The sequence below is a fragment of the Phasianus colchicus genome, chromosome 8 (genome assembly GCF_987193195.1).
Source record: "Phasianus colchicus chromosome 8, bPhaCol1.hap1.1, whole genome shotgun sequence".
NCBI classification, from domain to species: domain Eukaryota; kingdom Metazoa; phylum Chordata; class Aves; order Galliformes; family Phasianidae; genus Phasianus; species Phasianus colchicus.
In genome coordinates, this window is record NC_143443.1 from 17,566,193 (window position 1) to 17,583,854 (window position 17,662).

At 49.6% G+C, this 17,662-nt stretch overlaps 1 protein-coding gene and 1 long non-coding RNA gene across 3 annotated transcripts in view; one reads left to right on the plus strand and one right to left on the minus strand.

Moving 5' to 3' along the window:
• The window catches only part of LOC116234478 (uncharacterized), a 317,267-nt gene that overhangs the window by 165,297 nt on the left and 134,308 nt on the right, over nucleotides 1-17,662 (plus strand). The gene's annotated exons all lie outside the window — the stretch shown is intronic.
• Nucleotides 1-17,662, minus strand: part of LOC116234489 (paired box protein Pax-2-like) — a 35,078-nt gene that overhangs the window by 15,773 nt on the left and 1,643 nt on the right. The window contains exons 3-4 of the mRNA XM_031602123.2: nucleotides 16,195-16,414; nucleotides 15,123-15,320 (exon numbers count right to left, since the gene is read on the minus strand). Of these exons, the coding sequence (XP_031457983.2) occupies nucleotides 15,123-15,320; nucleotides 16,195-16,414 (418 nt within the window). The remainder of the gene's footprint in view (nucleotides 1-15,122; nucleotides 15,321-16,194; nucleotides 16,415-17,662) is intronic.

Consider the following 17,662-nt stretch of genomic DNA (forward strand, 5'->3'; position numbering starts at 1 on the left):
AGCTATCAAGTACTCCTTGATTACACCGTTAGCTCTGTTTTTGTGTGCTCATTTCATTATGGAATTAGTGCTAATGACTAGATTTTGATTGATGGACAGTACAACCTCTGATCTTTGGTATAAAATTAACAGTTTCATTGAAACAGTTACTAGGCTAATACAAAGAGTCAGTCCCATGTATTAATATGCTTGTGCAGAAAGTATTTGAGTACATCTGGGTATCAGTTTCTGTGCAACTAGCTAAAAAGACTGCTGTAAGTAAAATCTAGATTTGTAGTGCTACAGTTTGCAGGACTACTTTGGTGTGGATACACACACTGTATTTGTGCAGAGGATGCACGAAGCTGCACTGCTGTACCAGTATGAGCGCATGCCTGTGTTTCTGTCCGTGCATTCATTTGCATGTGTGTCAGTCTGCAGGTATGTTCCTACTTGTGTGTGTAATCTGGTGGCCGTGCTCCCTGAATAGCAATGAGCTCAGTAAGAGCATGTATGTGTTTATGGCTGGGAGCATCTGGCTGCATGTGGATGTGATTTTTGTCATGTGCCTCTGCTCCCTGGGGCTGCCCAGAGCACTCTGGGGGTCCTGAGATGAGATGGGTGCTGCCTCGCCTCTGTGCCTTGTGACTCTAGATCCCCTAAAAGCTAGAATCCTACAGCAGCAAACCCACTGCCTGGAGCACTGGGAGAGCTGGGTCCTGGCCCAGTCCTACTGTTGGTAGGCTCCCTGACTGAGCAGTTCTTCTAATTTACTTCATGCTTAGTTTCCCTTCTCTTTTTTTCTTCCAGTATGGGGGGAAAGAAAACTATGGCTGTGGGCTGTCACATACTGCAGGGGACAATGCAGTGCTCTTTGTGATGGGACCTGGTCCCAGGGCATACTGCCCTGCAGGGCCATCATCCCCGTGCTACATGGGCACTATTTGTGCTGGGTGACTGCTGGGATTTGGTGGACAGCTTCATCTTCCCATGCCTGAACAGAGCAGGGGGAGCTGGGAAGGAAGGAGTTATTAAATGCCAAGCGGATATGCAATAAATCCCATTGATTTTACAAACTCCAACTTGTCTTCAATCTCTTTCCATTCCTTATCCTGGGGGCATTGCAACAAAACCCTATTTTAAATACCTTTTCTTCCCCTTCCCCCACTCTCCCTCCTCCCGCTCCCCAAAAAAGTGTCAATATTTTATTTGGATTTTTAACTTCGCTCCATAACAGTTGTTTGACCTCCTGACTCATGCGAGTCACATAAATTCTGGGACTTTATTCAGGAGCCATGTTCCTGCTATTGAATAAGCAATTTGGGAGGGTGAATTAATGACTTGTGCTGTTGCTGGAAAGTCCCTGAAGAAATATTAAAATTGCTTGCAGACTGAATCAATACTCACTGAACACCCAGCATGAGGACCTGGGCTTTTTAATGGCTACAAACAGCCGCACTTGGGAGAGGAAGGGGAATTCCTGCGCGCACGCCGTGCAGCTGACAGCAGCTTTCCATCCTTGCTGTCCCTTCCAGTGCCAGATGCAGCCTGGGAGAGATGTGCCATGCCAGGGAATGCCTTTTGAGGGTGGCAGCTCTTCAGCACTTAGTGAGGCCACGTTGTGTTGTACTGCAGTGAGCCTGAGTGCTGCAGTGTAGCAGTGAGTCCTTTTCAACCCAGGCCATTCTATGATTCTATGATTTGTAGATCCTTGCACAGACTCGAATGTATACAAAGCTGCACAGTACAGTTTCACATACATTTTTACAGAAAGTTAGGACATACAGACATTTATCCAAAGTCCATAGGTGATGAGTTTTAGCCAAGAGCTGTGCGTTTGGGCCCCAACAGGCGTAGCTGCAGCATCCCATCTCAGAGCCATGTCCCATGTACCTGTGCTCACATGCACTGCGTGTCCTTTGGGCCCTTGCTGTCTGCTCACTGGGCTGCCAGGAGCTGGATTCTGTGCTCCCCTCAAGTTTTGCTGTCAGCCCCTTTTGCCAACAGTGGGTTTTGTTGCTGAGTTTCCACATCCCTTTGAGTGCAGGCCACATGTTTTGCCATTGTATTTTTGAATGGCTGTTTTGTATTCGCTTGTTGGGCAGCTATTATTGTGTATTAACACCGGGGTGTGTGTGCTTTGTATGACCGCATGTCTGTTTCATTGATTCCATCAGTATTATTTTGTAATCGTGTGTCTCTGTGATTGAGTTAGTGTGCAATTCAGGGCTCCTGTGTATTGAATAATGATGTCAGGGACTGGGTTGTTTGACTGGGTAATGGCCTTTTTTCAGCCTAGTAAGTGAATGTGTCCTTCTCCTGTTTCCCTGCCTCGCTGGGGTGGGATGACTCACACTGGGTGATTCCCTGGGATGCTCACACGCAGCTGGAGCACCCCTTGGCCCCAGATGCCCTGTGGCATGGCTGCATGGGTGTGTCCGTGTGTGCGTCCGTGCACTTCTAAGGCCATGCCAGTGTTTAAATGCATGTGCACTGCTGGAGCACTCAGGAGTTGGCTAAAACTCATCACCTATGGACTTTGGATAAATGTCTGTATGTCCTAACTTTCTGTAAAAATGTATGCGAGACTGTACTGTGCAGCTTTGTATACATTTGAGTCTGTGCAAGGATCTACAAATCATAGAATCATAGAATGGCCTGGTTTGAAAAGGATCACAATGATTACCTAGTTTCAACCCCCCTGCTGTGTGCAGGGTCACCAACCACCAGACCAGGCTGCCCAGAGCCACATCCAGCCTGGCCTTGAATGCCTCCATGGATGGGGCATCCACAACCTCTTTGGACAACCTGTTCCAGTGTGTCACCGCCCTCTGTGTGGAGAAACTTACTCCTACTATCTAACCTAAACCAGCACTGTTCAGTTTAAGATCACTCCCCATTGTCCTATCACTATCCACCCTTGTAAACAGCCATTCCCCTTCCTGTTTGTATGCTCCCTTCAAGTACTGGAAGGTCATAATGAGGTCTCCCAGGAGCTTCTCTTCTCCAAGCCAAACAATCCCAGTTCCCTCCATCTTTCCTCACAGTACAGGTGCTCCAGCCCTCTGATCATCTTAGTGGCCATCCTCTGGACCCGCTCCAAGAGCTCCACGTCCTTCCTGTCCTGGGGGCCCCAGTCCTTGATGCAGTACTGCAGATGGGGCCTCACAAGAGCTGAGGGGGACAGTCACCTCCCTCTCCCTGCTGGCTACCTCTGCTGGCCATGTATGGCTACAACGAAGTGCATCTCTTCTTTTGCAAGGATCTCCCTGTTTGCCCTTCTGTTCTAACACATAGGGCACCACAATGTGAGTGAGCATTTGAAGGTGCTCACATCTGACTTGGTGGAGGTCCTTTGTATACGTATGCACGGCTGTGGTTTTGTGCCAGCTGCGTGGAGCTGAAATATGTGCTGAGCACTTTAAAGGTGTGATGTGTCTTTGGGCTCGTGCAGTGGCTGCTGATGTGTGTGTTGCACACTGCTGCCCCAAGTGCAGCCATGTTTGGTCCCTTGGAAATGGGCAGAAGCAGGGTTATTTCTCTGCCGATGATTGCATGTCAACACGCATGGATTTATTTGTGCTGTGTAGGCCATGTGTCTGGCGCTGGGCTGCTCTGCACCTCCTCGCCACCAGGGTTTGGCTGGCAGTGCTCAGCGAGACAAATCCTGGGAGAAGGGTTGTGCAAGGTCCACAGAACTTCCAAAGAAAGCCCTCAGTGCTTTCCTGTCACTGGAGTGCCCCAGCAAGGGAGAGACCCATGGCCTCTACCCACCACATCTGTACAGCTGGGATTGGGTGAGGCAGAGGGTTCAGCGCCTGTTGTTCAGTGAGGCTGCAAGCAGATAACTCCCTGCCACCCCTCACATCAGCCTGAGCCTTGCTCCTTCCCCTGCCTCCCCGTGTGTGTGCTCTGCCACTCTGTCCCCCCACGCTCCTGCCCTGACCCACCAGTGCCTGCCCCGCAGCATCCCGGAGTGATGGGAGGGAGAGGGAGGGAGCGAGGGAGAGAGCCCTGCTTGGAAGTAATTGGAGGCTGTTAAACAGAGGAGCCCAGCATATCACTCTAGTAATGGAAATAAATTCCATTGTATTTGCATTTTAATTTTCCACATAAACAAAGGCGCGGAGTGTGCTGGCTTCGCCAGAATCACCGGCCAGAATTTAATTAGAAATGAAAAGTTTATAGGGTCCTCTTTAATGCGATTAATGCACAGTTAACATTTATCACATACATATGCTGGAATCGCCTTTTTTAAGCAACCACCGGCCATGAAATGAATTTCTTTTCAACTTTTTTAGCGTGCGTGAGGAAGGCTGTCTCTGGTGAGGCGGTCCAGTGAGCACACTCCTGACAGCTTGGTAAACTGCAGCCCACAGAGGCTTAGCAGCCCCCATCCTCACCGAGGAAAGTTCAAGGTGGCTTAGAGGGAAGCATGGTCTAGTGGTTAAAGCCTGAGGTTGGGAGTCAGGGGATCTGGGTTGTATTCCCAACTCTGCCACATGCTCGCTGCATGACTGACTGGCGCTCAGCGTCTGTTTCTCAGGGTGTTAAAAAGAAAAAAAGAAATCACTGGAAGAAGATATCTCGGCCCCAGACCCCCACGACTCTCAAGCTCGCCAGAAGCTGGCCCAGCCTTGTTGTGTGGGGCCTGGCTCACATCCTACGCCATGTTGGGGTTAGGGACACTTGGAAAAGCAAGTCTGCATCCAGAGAAATAGTCAGTGTTCTTCTCAAAGGAACAAGACATGAAGACAAAGGGTTGGAGCTGAGCCCATCTGCCCAGCCACGAAGGTGTCCCACTGCTCCCAGCTCTACTGCTGCCCTTTCCTTTTCTTCCCACATCACCACTACTGTCCCTTCCTTCCTGGCTGTGTGACAGATGGTGTCAGCAGCCACCCCCTGCTCCTACTCTTCCTTCTCGGGCTCGCAGACAAGCAGAGCAAATAAACGAAGTCCATGGACACACAGCATTAGTGTGTTAGGGACACAGCAGGGGAAGGAGGAACATGAAACCTCTATCGATCCCTTGAGGAATGATGTCCCTTCCTTATCTTATCAGATTCTCTTCACTCTTCAATTATAGTCTGTTGAAATTGGCCTCTTAACCCAAACAAGATAGCCTGGGTAATAAGGAGTGGAGTGTGAAGGAAAGGGAGGGAGGGAGAGAATGGCAGAGTCCTGTGCATTAAGCTATGGCTCTCGTTAGAAATACCTCCTTTGGTGAGACCCCAGCCCCAGTGCCCCTAGGTCTACAGCCCTCAATCACATACATGGAAAACTAGTATACATCCATGCTCTTCCAAATGCATCATGCCACATGCACCTGTATTCCCTTATATGTTCTGAGTGCCCCCTTGAGGAGGTGCACAGCACCACAGCTTTGCTCTCTCCTGTGCCTCCTGGCACGCAACTGTGGGGTTGTGGCACTGTTTCCATGGGTAAGGCTGTTCGGGTTCTCCCGCAGCCCAGCTCTGCACATTCGCTATAAGCCCCAGCCAGGCATGTTGCCCTAGTGATATGTCCACGCTCCTCCTCGTACACATGTCATGGGGTAAGGGGGAACGTCCAACCCAAATATCCATTACAGAGAAGATTGTCTGAAGGAACAATAGGCACTCAGCGGCCTAGCTGCAGAAATGCATGCAGTTTTCCATGCTCAAATTACATCCCTGTACACAGAATGAGCCAGCAGTGCATTCAAACCTTGTGGAAGGTGATTTCAGTTTGGCAAAGTGCTGCTCTGAGCCACGTATACTGTCCTAAAGACTCTCCTCCCTGGGATCTCTTCATCCCCTGCCTTTGGTGTGCCGGGCCACTGCCTTGCTCACACACCCACTGCAAGGAGCCATGCTCTCTTTGGTTTCTCACACATGCAGTCCCCTGCCCAGCACTTGCTCCTCACAGAAATTAACAGCTGGACGTGCTCACCCTGTTCCCATCCTCACTGCCACCTTAGGCACAGACTTTAGCTTGGGAACACGTTTCCTGAAATTGCAGGAGCTGATGGGAGCTGGCTGGCAGCACTGGGTGACTGTATTCCCTTTGGCACAGCGGCCAGGACCTCCTGATGTGAACCGCAGTGGGTCTCATTTGGCAACATCCAACTCACATCTGCCTTAGCCTTTCACTTCGTCATCATCTCCTGCCCTTTCCTCCCACTGGTGCCACTAGCAGTGCTCGCACACTCTTCATGTTGTAGCTGTCTGTCTGTCAGAGGTAGCACCACAAAAATGTTGTCTCTTTAACATCCTAAATTTGCTGTTCGTTCAGCAGGGAGAGGGGGTTTGTAGCATTACTCGTTGTCCACTTTGCCCTGCTTGCTCAGCCCTGACCACGTGCACATGGCACATCCCAGCCAGGCATCTCCCTGTGCTCCCACAGTGTGCAAATGTGGATTCATCTAGAAAAATATTATTCTTTCCTCTCCTCTTCTCCTCTAGATCTCCTCCCTTCCCTATTGATTTTATATACAAAGGTTTATGTATTTTTTCATATGCATAATTTTTGTGTAAATATATAATTTTTCAAGTTTGAAAGCCGAAATTTAAGCAACAAGGAGAGGTTTTTCTGGGCTTGAATGCAAGCAAATATTACCAGCGGGCACAGTTACATAGCTACATTGTGCTGCAGCTTTTAAAGGCAGATGACCAAAAACTGTTGAAGAAATTCTGGAAAAGCATGAGCATGCTGAAAGGCAACAGAGGTACAGCGGAGGGCACTGTGGCTGAGCAGACAGCCCTTCTCAGTGCCATGTACCTCTGGCCAGGGCCGGGCGATCAGCCTGTGCTGTGCCCTGCCCTACAGAGAACACAGGGCTTGCCTTGCAAGGCAGGGGGAGCTGTTTAAAATGAACCAAGAAAAGAAAAACTGAATTGGCCCCCAGGAGAAAACCATCGGTAGAAGCACGCCGCAGTTTCTCTCTGTGCACGTACGCGTTGGAGGAGCTGCTAAAAGCCCAGGTGCGAGTTTCAGAAGTGCCAAAGGAATGACAGAGCTGGAGGATGGCAGCAGCGAGGAGTGGCTGCTGCTGGTCTTCATACAAGCGGGGATGAGGCACCAAATCTCCTCTCCTATTTTAGCAGTGAGGTTAGGGTAAATGTTTTGTGTGTAGCATGTTCTGGGATACATGTCTGGGAACTCACAGCTCACTAGCTCAGGCTCCTGGCACATCACTCTTTCTACTCTCTGTCAAAACGGGTACACACATAAATCCCAAGCCAGGCAGAGGACAAAGGAATATCCTTCCCCGACTGCATTGCCTGTGCTTCCTGTAGCCCACCAGCACTTTGTGTCACCATCTATGTGCCTGCCGAGAGTCTCATGTTCCCTGCCATATACTGATATTCTCATATGTAATATCCAACCAATGGGCACATTTCTCCAAAGGTACAGATCTGTGTTCTGCACACAGTCCCCATATGAATGTCCTATAAAAAAAAGCAGTACAGCACTACTCTTTTTCCTTCCCCATACCCTCTGAACACCCCGGCCTCTCAGATTTGCCTGTGATACACGTAAGTGTGCCCCTTTGTCTCCTATCCCATCACCCATCCTCCGGACCTAGAGGGAGAGACCTATTTTGTCTGTATGTCTCTAACATCGTGCATCCATCCTGCTGTTTTTCACACCCAACCACAGCTATTTCTCTCCCGTGGCTCCAGGATTAACTATGGTGTTGTCCATTTCCCAGCGACAAGGGGTCTCGTTACAGGGTTATTGATTGGTCTTCATGCAGACAGATGAATCTGCCTTTGGTCTCCCCACCAAAACCCACCTTTGTATGGGCTGATTGTCACTGCTCTAGGGATAGGATTTCACCAGGAGACCACCCTGCATGCAAACATCCTTCACCCAGGCTACGGATGGTAATAAATGGAGTCAGGCTGAGCCATAATAAAAGCAATTGAGTGGGTTACCTGTGCAGACGCGAGATTTATACCTCCTCATATTTGATGTGATTGTTTTATTGAGTTCTCAGTGCAGTTAGGATGCCGTTTATTTATTTATTTATATGCCTGCTTATCGAGGAAGAGCAGGAGGCTGTTGTGGTCTGGCCAGCATTCGCCTGTCAGGTGGGGCCCAAAGAAGAGGGCTTCCACTTTTGCTCTGCCATTCGCTACACTTGGCTTTGGTGAGTGAGCCAGATGTCTCGTTGCTTTTTAAGAACATTCCTATTTGTTTAATCCCTGAAACCTTCAGGGCTGTCTGAGTTATGAGGCTAGTAGATGCTAAGGGTGTAAAGGTGTAAAGGAGAGGGTGTAAAGAAAGGCACGTGTATATGGTGATTTTCTCAAAGAAGCTCTCAAAAGAAATTCCTATTTACGCTGTGCCTGTTTTGGACAATGAGCTGTGATCTATGCACAGAGCCTCTTTATGCTATTGCAATAGAAATAGGAAGCACCGGCATTGCTTCTGGCTCTGTCATCACATGTGAGCATTCCGAAATATTAGCAGGTGCAAATTGATTGGAAATGAATATTTGTAAGTGCGCTCTGAGGAGTTTGGAAAGCAAGTGATTAGATTTGTGATTTTCAGCTGGGTAGAGAGCCATATAAGTGCTACCACATCAGCTTTCGGTTACTGGCACTAGAGAAAATTGGAGGCTAACGCTGAATATCTACTGCCTAGTATTTCATCACAAACCTAACGGTGTTTGTTGTTGGTTTTCCAGCTCCTCTGGCCAAGCGATAGAATGAGAATTTTAGTTCTCATTTAATAGAGGATGTTTCTGTGGCTCTTGGAGTGTCCCCGAGGACGCAAAGGGCTGCATTGTTAAAATCTTTTAAAAGTTGTTTAATAGGAGTCAGATATCCAAATCCCTTTTAAAAATTGGGGTAAAAAAGAAAAAGCAAGTGAAAACAAACCATGTTGCATTTCCAGCACTCATGATTTGTATGCCAGTTGCACAGTTTAGGGCTCTGCCTTAACATTTCTAATCAGTCGGGACTGGTAAATATGTCCATGCGTGTATAGGCTCCAACAGATTAATTGCTATTACAGTGGGAAAATCCTCATTCCCATTAGCTCTCTGTTTAAAGAATGATTGTTTGGGAGCAAAACTCAAACCTTTCTGGCACTTTCAGGAGTAGTAATCATTATCAGAGCCATCTACAGACAGATGGGATTTCCTGAAGTCCTAGTTAGCTGCCCTGTTGTCAGGCCAGTGACAAATGCTTTTGAATGTCTCTACCTTCCCATTTACAGAGATCTTTGCCACAAGCAGGATCCCTAAATATTTTCCTGATTCTAAGTAGCGAGTCTAAACACCATTTGAATTTCAACATGCCTTAATTAAAGACCATGTTCAGTTAATCTAAGCAAGGCTCAATGTTCAAATGTTTTGTAGCTACATCTTTTTTATTCAAGCAATTTGGAAATCTTTTGTTTGAACAGACTTTAGGATCAGAGACAGATTTTTTTAGATACTTAATGTATAACTGGAAGCATGACTTTGTTTTGTATGCATCACGTCATCGTATCATAAAGGGTCCAGCTGGCCCGCTGGAATATTGTCTATCTCTTTAGCCAACGCAAGATTATTTCTTATTGTGTGTTTGCTTGTGTTATTAATGCCATGCAGTTATATATATTCCAAGAAATTAGGAATTCCTATGGGATGCAATTCCACAACTTAATGGACCTCCATATCAGGAGGTGCCTTCTGCTACCATTTGAATGTTTCTTTTCTTATTTCCCTCCCTTCATTCCTGCTATGTTGCTTTGTTTAAACATGAATAATTTGTTTCCTGTTGGATGGACTGTGCCCTTCAGATGACTGTATTGTTCTCACTATTCCGTCATTGCTTGGCCAGGCCACTTATATTTTCTCCTCTTTTCTCCCAAAGCCAAATGAGTTTTTTCACATAATAGTGATTCTGGTAAATGAGGTTTAGCTCTATAAGACTCGTTCACCCAGCACTGAAGTGCAGCTACCTCTGTGACAGAAAGCAGCAATCATTCACCGGATGCAAAAGCTTGGAAATGTTCAACTCCAACAAAAATCAACCCTTCTGTACATCTCTGCAAAAAGGAAGGGCTGGGATGTTTGATGACAAAGGGACTGGTGTGGTTCTGCACTTAGAGGTTCACAGAACAGGGAGCAGAAAACTTCCCATTAGTCACTTCTCACAACCTGCCTCTGTTGAGCTATCTGTGTAATATGAAAATTAGAAAAAAATGCAACCAGCTTATTGTAGTTACCACCATACAACCTTCCAGTGGGCAGATATGAGGAATAAGACAAAGAGAAATGCTGCGGGCATTCATTTACTCCTTCAGCTGCAGTAACATTGTCTGTAACCTCTGCTTTATGAGCCTGTCCTTTATTTGCAATGATGAAAAGAAGATAATACCTGGTTGTGTCTGATGGAAAAGAGCCTGAATTTAAAGGACTGCATTCCTTGTAATGAAGCCCTGTGTTACCCATTTGCCTTCATTGCTCAGCTGAATGCAAGTGCCGGTAGAAACCTTCTACCTCGAGTGCATGCCCTGCCTCAGGAAATTGAGTTTGCTGGGATCCCAAGGTTCTCTGTGTGAACCAAAGAGGGACAGCTACAAGAGCTGCTGAATTGGTGCTGCCAAACAAGCCCGCCTCGCCCTCACTTTGCACCAAGCTGATGTCAGTCAGAGGCTAACCCAGCCTATGTGGCCAGGCTGATCCTTGGCCTCCCCACTGAGCAAACTGACACGCGGCTGCTAAGTGCTGGTGGTGGCCATAGGTCTGTGTGACACACGCGCTTGCTGGCCATGAACTGTGCCATTTTCCCAGCTTTTACAGCAGACCATTCCGCTGTCGCTGGTTGGGGTCAGTCTGAACAAGCTGCCATTAGAGGTACTGTGCACTCTTCACATTTCTCCCTGGCGCCATGACCTGTCCTAAAGAATGCCAAATGAGTTCGTTGGCAAAGATGGGAAGGGATTCCCAGGGCCTTTGGCTGTGATGTCCTTTGGGGGAACTCTAAGCTAGGCTGGTGAGAGTGACTGGGAACACTCTGCTTACATAGCGCTCATTGCTTCCGCATATGACACATGCCGTGCCCAAACGCGCCTGCCTTGTTCCAGACCTGATAATTGTCTTGAGCCACTGCATTTACCTTGCTGAGAGCCTTGCGTGGGCGAAAACCTTGGCTGATGTAAGAGGACTTTGCTCTGGTTTTGAACCTTTTCCTCTTACATGTTGAGCTGCATGGGATTTTCTAAGAAAAGATCGCACCGTGTTTTACAAAGGTAGCTAAACCCCATCATTTTCATGTCATAGATGGTAACCCACCCTCCTAAGGAGTCTGTGTGACCTGACTGAGATCAGCCAGAAAGTTAATGGCAGAACCGAAAGAGAAACGTGGCTGGCAGAATTTGTTTCTTTGCTCCACACTACAGGCCTGCCAGTGGCCACAGCGGTATTTCACTCAGTATTTCACCACACAAGTGCATTTCACTGCTCGTTATAACCTGAATCAATGTGTCTGTCTCTCCATATGTATTTTCAAAAAGAATCACTATTGGAGGCTTTAACTAGGAATCATTAGCTGGTTGTTAGATAATGCAATGGAATGCATCTGCCCAAACAGCACGTAACACTAGAAATCAACACACACTCAGCACTTAAGAGAAAATTGAAAAAAAAAATCTAACACCTTGACCAGGATAATATGTCCACTAAACTTTCTGCCATGGAGCATTGACTAGATCTGCTCCCAGGAACCTGGATCCAAAGCACACCCAGGAGGCTGTAACACTTTGGCTTTGGTATTCTTCAAAAGAAGACCAACACAGAGCCCGCAGTACTAAGCCCAGCCTCAGTCAAGCAGAAATAGAGGGACAAGTTTCGTGTGGTTTGTTCCGCTCTGCTTTTGTCTCTAAGAGAAGCAGAAAATAAGGCTTAAACTACAGCGTCCATTGCACTGCTTTCTGCGCAGCCATGCTGTGCTCACTAAGATACGTTGTCTAACTGAAAACATTTTTCAAGGATGACTATTTTGCCATGAAACTGTGTTCTTAGGTTAACTGTGCATGCTGCAAAACAGAGCAAAAATCCCCATTGATGTCTGCAGCCAAGGTAGGAGGCACCACTTACAGCAGGTCGTGTGTGAGCCAGGCAGAAATATTCTAACGAGGATGACTGAAGATAACATGGTTATAGTCAAATGATAGATGGAAAGTTCTTGTGGGAAGTAGGGTGCTTGAGGGGTTTGACATGAACATGGATTGCTGACCAAAGAATTAAGAGCTTCTGTCACTCGGCAGCTTCTCAGTTATATGCACTGTTTGCATGCAGGTTTACACAGGTACATGTATGTGTGTGTGTGCTTGCATACACAATAAGATTATCATGCGCAGAACCCAGTGCATTAAATGGGAGCAGGGAAGCTCCCGATGTAGAAATGACTGACTGCTCTGTCTCCATCCTGCCAGCTCTGGTGTGGTTTGTGCATTGAATACTGTACAGATTTTTTTTTTTTTTGTACTGTCTATTTTGCCATAATTATAACAAGACTACTGCGCAGCAGAGGAATGTTTTTTTTCTAAATCTTGAAGAGGTCATTAAACCATAGCTTTTGCTCTTGTTTGTAGCCTTTATCTGCATTAGTTTGGAGTGAACAAGTTTCAGGCAAAGCTCAGTATGGAGCTACAGGCGTCCCAAATGTGTCCTGATAGCGCCGGTGCAATGCCGACGGATCGGCGCAATGCGGGCACGTACAATTCGTGTACCACAAAAAATAATTACTGGGGAGTAAATTTAAAAAAATGTTTGGGGGAGACTTTAAAAGTGGAATTGAAACAGCACTGTTTTGCAGTCTTTCACCTGAAAGACTTTGTTAATGCTGGACTATTACTGAGGATGACAAATAAAATGTAATCAAAACATTTTTGGAAAATCTAATAGCCTAAGGTGCTGTTGTCCTTACAAGGAAATCCCCATTCTGAAGTGCAGTATTTGCAACCTTTCTAGGGATGGAGATAACTTTTCCTGTACAGACCTCGCTGGTGGTCTCAGGTGCCAAGCAGCTCACAGACAGCTCTAACAGCTCTGGATATTGCACCAATGACATTTCTGCTTTGTAAACTCCGTATTTTGAGAAAACACAGAAATACGTTTCTAGCAGGTTGGTTAAGAAAGTGTCATCTCTCCGTGGCAGCTCAGGGATTGGAGTGTTAGAGGAGCTCCAGTTCATACAGTGGGTAAGGGGAGCACAATGTGCCGTTATGGAGCATTTAACCTGTTCTCTAGGTTTACTTTGACCACAGAAGATAGAAAAAAATGTGTGTTTGCCTTGCAAACCAACACTTTGCTCATGTGTCGTGCACGGAGCCATAGAAGCCACCGCAGTGACGGGGTTTGCGTTGCCCGTGGCTGCAGTGCTGGGTCCTACTGTGCTGCCATTTCCTGTCCTACTGCAGTGCTTCCCAGCTCACAGTGCCATCCTTGTCTTGCATGGACCCGCAAGTTCTGTGACCTGCACTTGTGCCTCGGTGGCTCCACACTCAGATGCCATCAGAGTACGAATCAAATATGGCGGGTTGCAGCTGAGCCTCTCCAATAGAGCTACATTTAGCAGTTACAAAGCCCTCATCCTTTTCAAATCATTTTACAAACACTATCTGGCCAATTTCTGTCCTTCCTCCAATCTTCATCCCCAGGCTGAGAAACTGAGGTACGCACTCAAGCCCTGCCCTACACTGGCTGCACAGCTGAGAGCAGCACCTGGCCCTCAGTCTCCTCGCTGGGACTCCGCAGCCCCACGCAGCACTGAATGCGGCGGGGAGGAGATTTGGGGCACGGGGTCCCCAGTTAGCAGCACACCTGAACCATGGGGAGAAGGGCACACCAAGCCCTCTGCCCCCAGCCCCGGCTGTCCCTAAGCTCCTCTGTACCTCAGTCCCTCACAGGGACAGCACGCGTCCTTCCGCACCGCCCGTGCAAAGTGTCTGAATGTCAAACTGTTATTATTTCAGTACCTGACTGAGAGAGGAGCAGAGACCTGGAGGTTTTTTAGGAGGGTGTATAATTAGCCGATCAGTATTATGTTACCCTGTTCATAACTTAATAACCATTTTAATACAGATGGCACACACAGGGATAATTTCCTAGGGTAGCCTAGCAGTATATTACAGAGACAGTGTGTCTGAGGGAATCTTCCTCAGCCAAGGTACATTCCAGCAGCTAATTCTACCTGCTGTTTTCAAGATGATTTGGGATAATTCCATATCATTTGCAAAATATTAAAACCCATTTATATAGGATGCCAGATTTAGAAATACACAGCCTGAGTTATTAGACATATTTTGATAAATCTGCCACGTAAAGCGCGAGACAAAAAATACCGCTGTGTTTTCCCCGCTATTTATTTTTTTCTTCCCTTGCTATAAATACACCAGATTTAAAAAAATCTGGCTAAACTCGCTGTATATCAAGAGGACAAATATACTGACGTGTGCGGTTTTATCTCTGTAGGCACGAGGAAAGTCCGCGTGCATATTTACGTACAGCCTGTGTGCTTTTATTGCAATGGGAGCTCCATATATTTGGGACTGCGTGCAGGATTTCACATCCTTACACCCGATGGGTTCTGGTGCCCATGTACGTGCCCTTTGCCAGCGCTCCCGTGCCCTTGTGTTTCTGCAGGCACACTGGAGGTCCGTGCAGATGCACTGCACAACATCGGGGTTGACTGCTGTGCCCGCAACTGTGTTCCCGAAGCGTCCAGCATTTGTACGCGCAGCGGGCAAGCATCCGAGCACCTCGCAGTGGATTAATACGTGACCCTAAGTGCTGCGGGCCGTTTCCCCCCGTATCTATCATTTTCTGCCTGTCACACCGTTACTTTTCTCACCCCGACCCCCCACCGACGACAGCCGCACCCCGCAGCAGGGAGCCGGCGGGACGCACGCGGTGCTGCGCCCGGCCGGGAACGGGGCTGGGGAGCGCTGGGCGCCCGGGGCTGGCAGCTCCGTCCCGAGCCTCTCTGCCGCCGGGGCCTCTCGCCCGGGAGGGCCTCCCGCAGCCCTGGCCGAACGGGCCCGGCTCGGAGCGCGGCGAATCCCGGGGCGCCCGGGGAGCTGCCGTGGGAAGGACGGGGAGGGCCGCGCTGCGCGGGGCTGTGGGGCCGGAGGAGACGAGCGGGCCGCGGACTCGCCCTTACCTGTTTATGGAGGAGACGCTGGGGACCGTGTCGTTGTCGCAGATGCCCTCGGCCAGTAGCCTGTCCCGAATCTCCCAAGCGAACATGGTGGGGTTTTGTCTCTTGTACTCGGCGATTTTATCCACTACTTTGGGGGTCGCTACTTTGGGCTTGGAGCCGCCGATCACGCCGGGCTTGATGCTCCCTGTCTCGTAATACCTGCACGCAGAGAGCGGAGGTCAGCGGCGCCCCGCAGCGCCCCGCGCCCACCGGGCTCTGTGCCCCGGGATGCTGCTCCGCAGGGCCCCGGGCTGCGGGGCCGCCGCTCGTCGCCAGGGCTCGCCCCTGCTCTCTAATTTCCTTTTTTCTGTCTTTCTTTTTCTTTTTTTTTTTTTCCTTTTTTTTTTTTTTTTTTTTTTTTTTCAATGAGTGTGTTTTTGAGGCGCCAGCAGCGCTGACTTATTTGCTGCCTTCCCCGCCGTGCTCTCACACACGCCTTTCAGGCCCGGGCACCGGCAAACAAACCGGAGACCCCCGGCCGAGCGCGGGGCCGGGCCGGGCCGCGGGCAGAGCCGTGCGGTAGCGCTGTCCGTCTGTGCCCCCCACCCCCGCCTGCAGCCCCGCACGGCCCCGCAGCGCACCCCGGCAGCGCCTCTCGCCGCATTCCGCGCTCGTGGCCCCGCGGTTCGGCCCCGGGATGCCGCGCACCGCATTTGGTGGCGGAGATTTATTTCCTTGCTCTGATGTTTATTTATTTACCCGTGCATTTACTAAGGCCGCCTACGGATCGTACGAGTTGGGGTTTTTGTTGATGGGTTTGGGTTTGTTTGTTGTTTTGTTTTTTTTTTTTCTTTGTCGCTCTTCTATCGTCCTTTCCCACCCCCCCCCTTTTTTTTTTGTCTCCCCCCGCCTCCCCTTCCCCCGTCCCTTGTCCCTCCCGCCGCCCCCTCCGCAGCCGTTCCTTCCCGCAGCCCCCGGCCCGGCGCGTCCTCCCTGTGCGACGGGGCTCGGCGTGCCGGGGCTGCGGGGAGCGGCGGGAGACGGCGGGCAGCCGCGGCGCGGGGGAGGGAGCGGGGGCTGGCGCGATCCTTACCTGCCCAGGATCTTGCTGACACAGCCGTGGCTGACCCGCAGCTGCCTGGAAATGTCACAGGGTCGCACCCCCTGGTGAGCCAGCTCCACTATCCTTTGTCTCACCACGTCAGGTAAGGGCCTGCCGTTCACAAACACCCCCCCGAGCTGGTTCACACCCCCGTGCCCTGCTGGGGAAAGAGAAATAAAAAAAAAACACAACAACCCACGCACCCCAGAAAGACACCGTTAGTCGGGAGCTCTTTGCCACGCGCGCTGCAAAAATAATCTCCGCTCGCTGCGGGTGCGTGAGGGTGAGGGTCAGGGGGGCACAGGGTGGAGGAGATGGGAAAAAAGGGAGAAAGAGAGGGGATGGGAAGAAATGAAGGGGGGAAGGAAGAGAAGAAGGCAGGACAGAGAAAGGAGGAAATTAAAAAATGAGAAAGGTGGAAAGACAGACAAAAAGACAGAGACAGAAAGACAGAAATACAGAGAAGGAAAGAAAGAAAGAAGGAGATAAAGAAAGAAAGAGAGGGAGAGAGAAAGAGAAAGAAACAGAGAAAAGAAGAAGGGAAAGAAAGAGGAAGAAAGGAGCAGAGCTGGACGCGGGCTGTGGGGTGGCACATCGCTCGGGGCCCCGTGCATTTCCCGAGCCGCCCGCACAGCCCCGCACGCCGCGCCCGCTCCCCAGCCCGGGACGCGGAGCGGTTCCCCGGGGCCGTTGTCACCGGCCGAGGTCGGGCTGAGCGCCGGCCCCGGGAGCTGGGAACGGCTCCGCTCCCAAACTCCGGAGCCGCTCGGCGGCCCCGGACGGCCCCTGCCGCAGTCCCCCCACTTTCTACTCCGGCGCTTTCCCTCTTCCTTTTAATTTGCTTTCCACGATTTTCTATCGCATTGTCAATTACAGTTACCGGCGACCCCGCCCTCCCCCAGCCCGCAGCGTGTCCCCGCACAGCGCGCTGTCTCCGGTTATTTTCGGATGCGCGTTGAAGGGATTCAGACAGAAAAGGAGAAGGAGAAGGGAAGGACGGAGAGGGAAGGCGAGAGCGGGGATGGCCGTGTGTCCCGCGGCCGGAGCTCGCCTGCACACGGACCCTCTCCCCTCGGCTTTCGATCTTTAAAAGAAAAATCACCCAGGGGGAAAAAAAAAAAAAATCTGTCAGACTCTCGTGAATCCTTTTTGATGTTATTGTTGTTGTTTTGCTTTTGCTTCTTTTTTTTTTTTTTCCCCTTTCTTTCTCTTTTAATATATGGAATTTTTTCTTTTCTCCGCACGATTCTACATCAGTGGGAATTGGTCGAGGGAAAATTCAAAACACTCCATGTTTCCCCGTTTCTCCCTTTCTGCACAAAACCCTGCTCTCCCTCGCTCGGGGCCACATCGCCGATTTCCCGGCTCCTCTTCCCCGCACCGAGCAATAACGGGCGGCTTTCCGAGCGTGCACCTGCGGCAGCCGCCCGGCTTCACCCGCAGCCCGCTGATAGAGCTG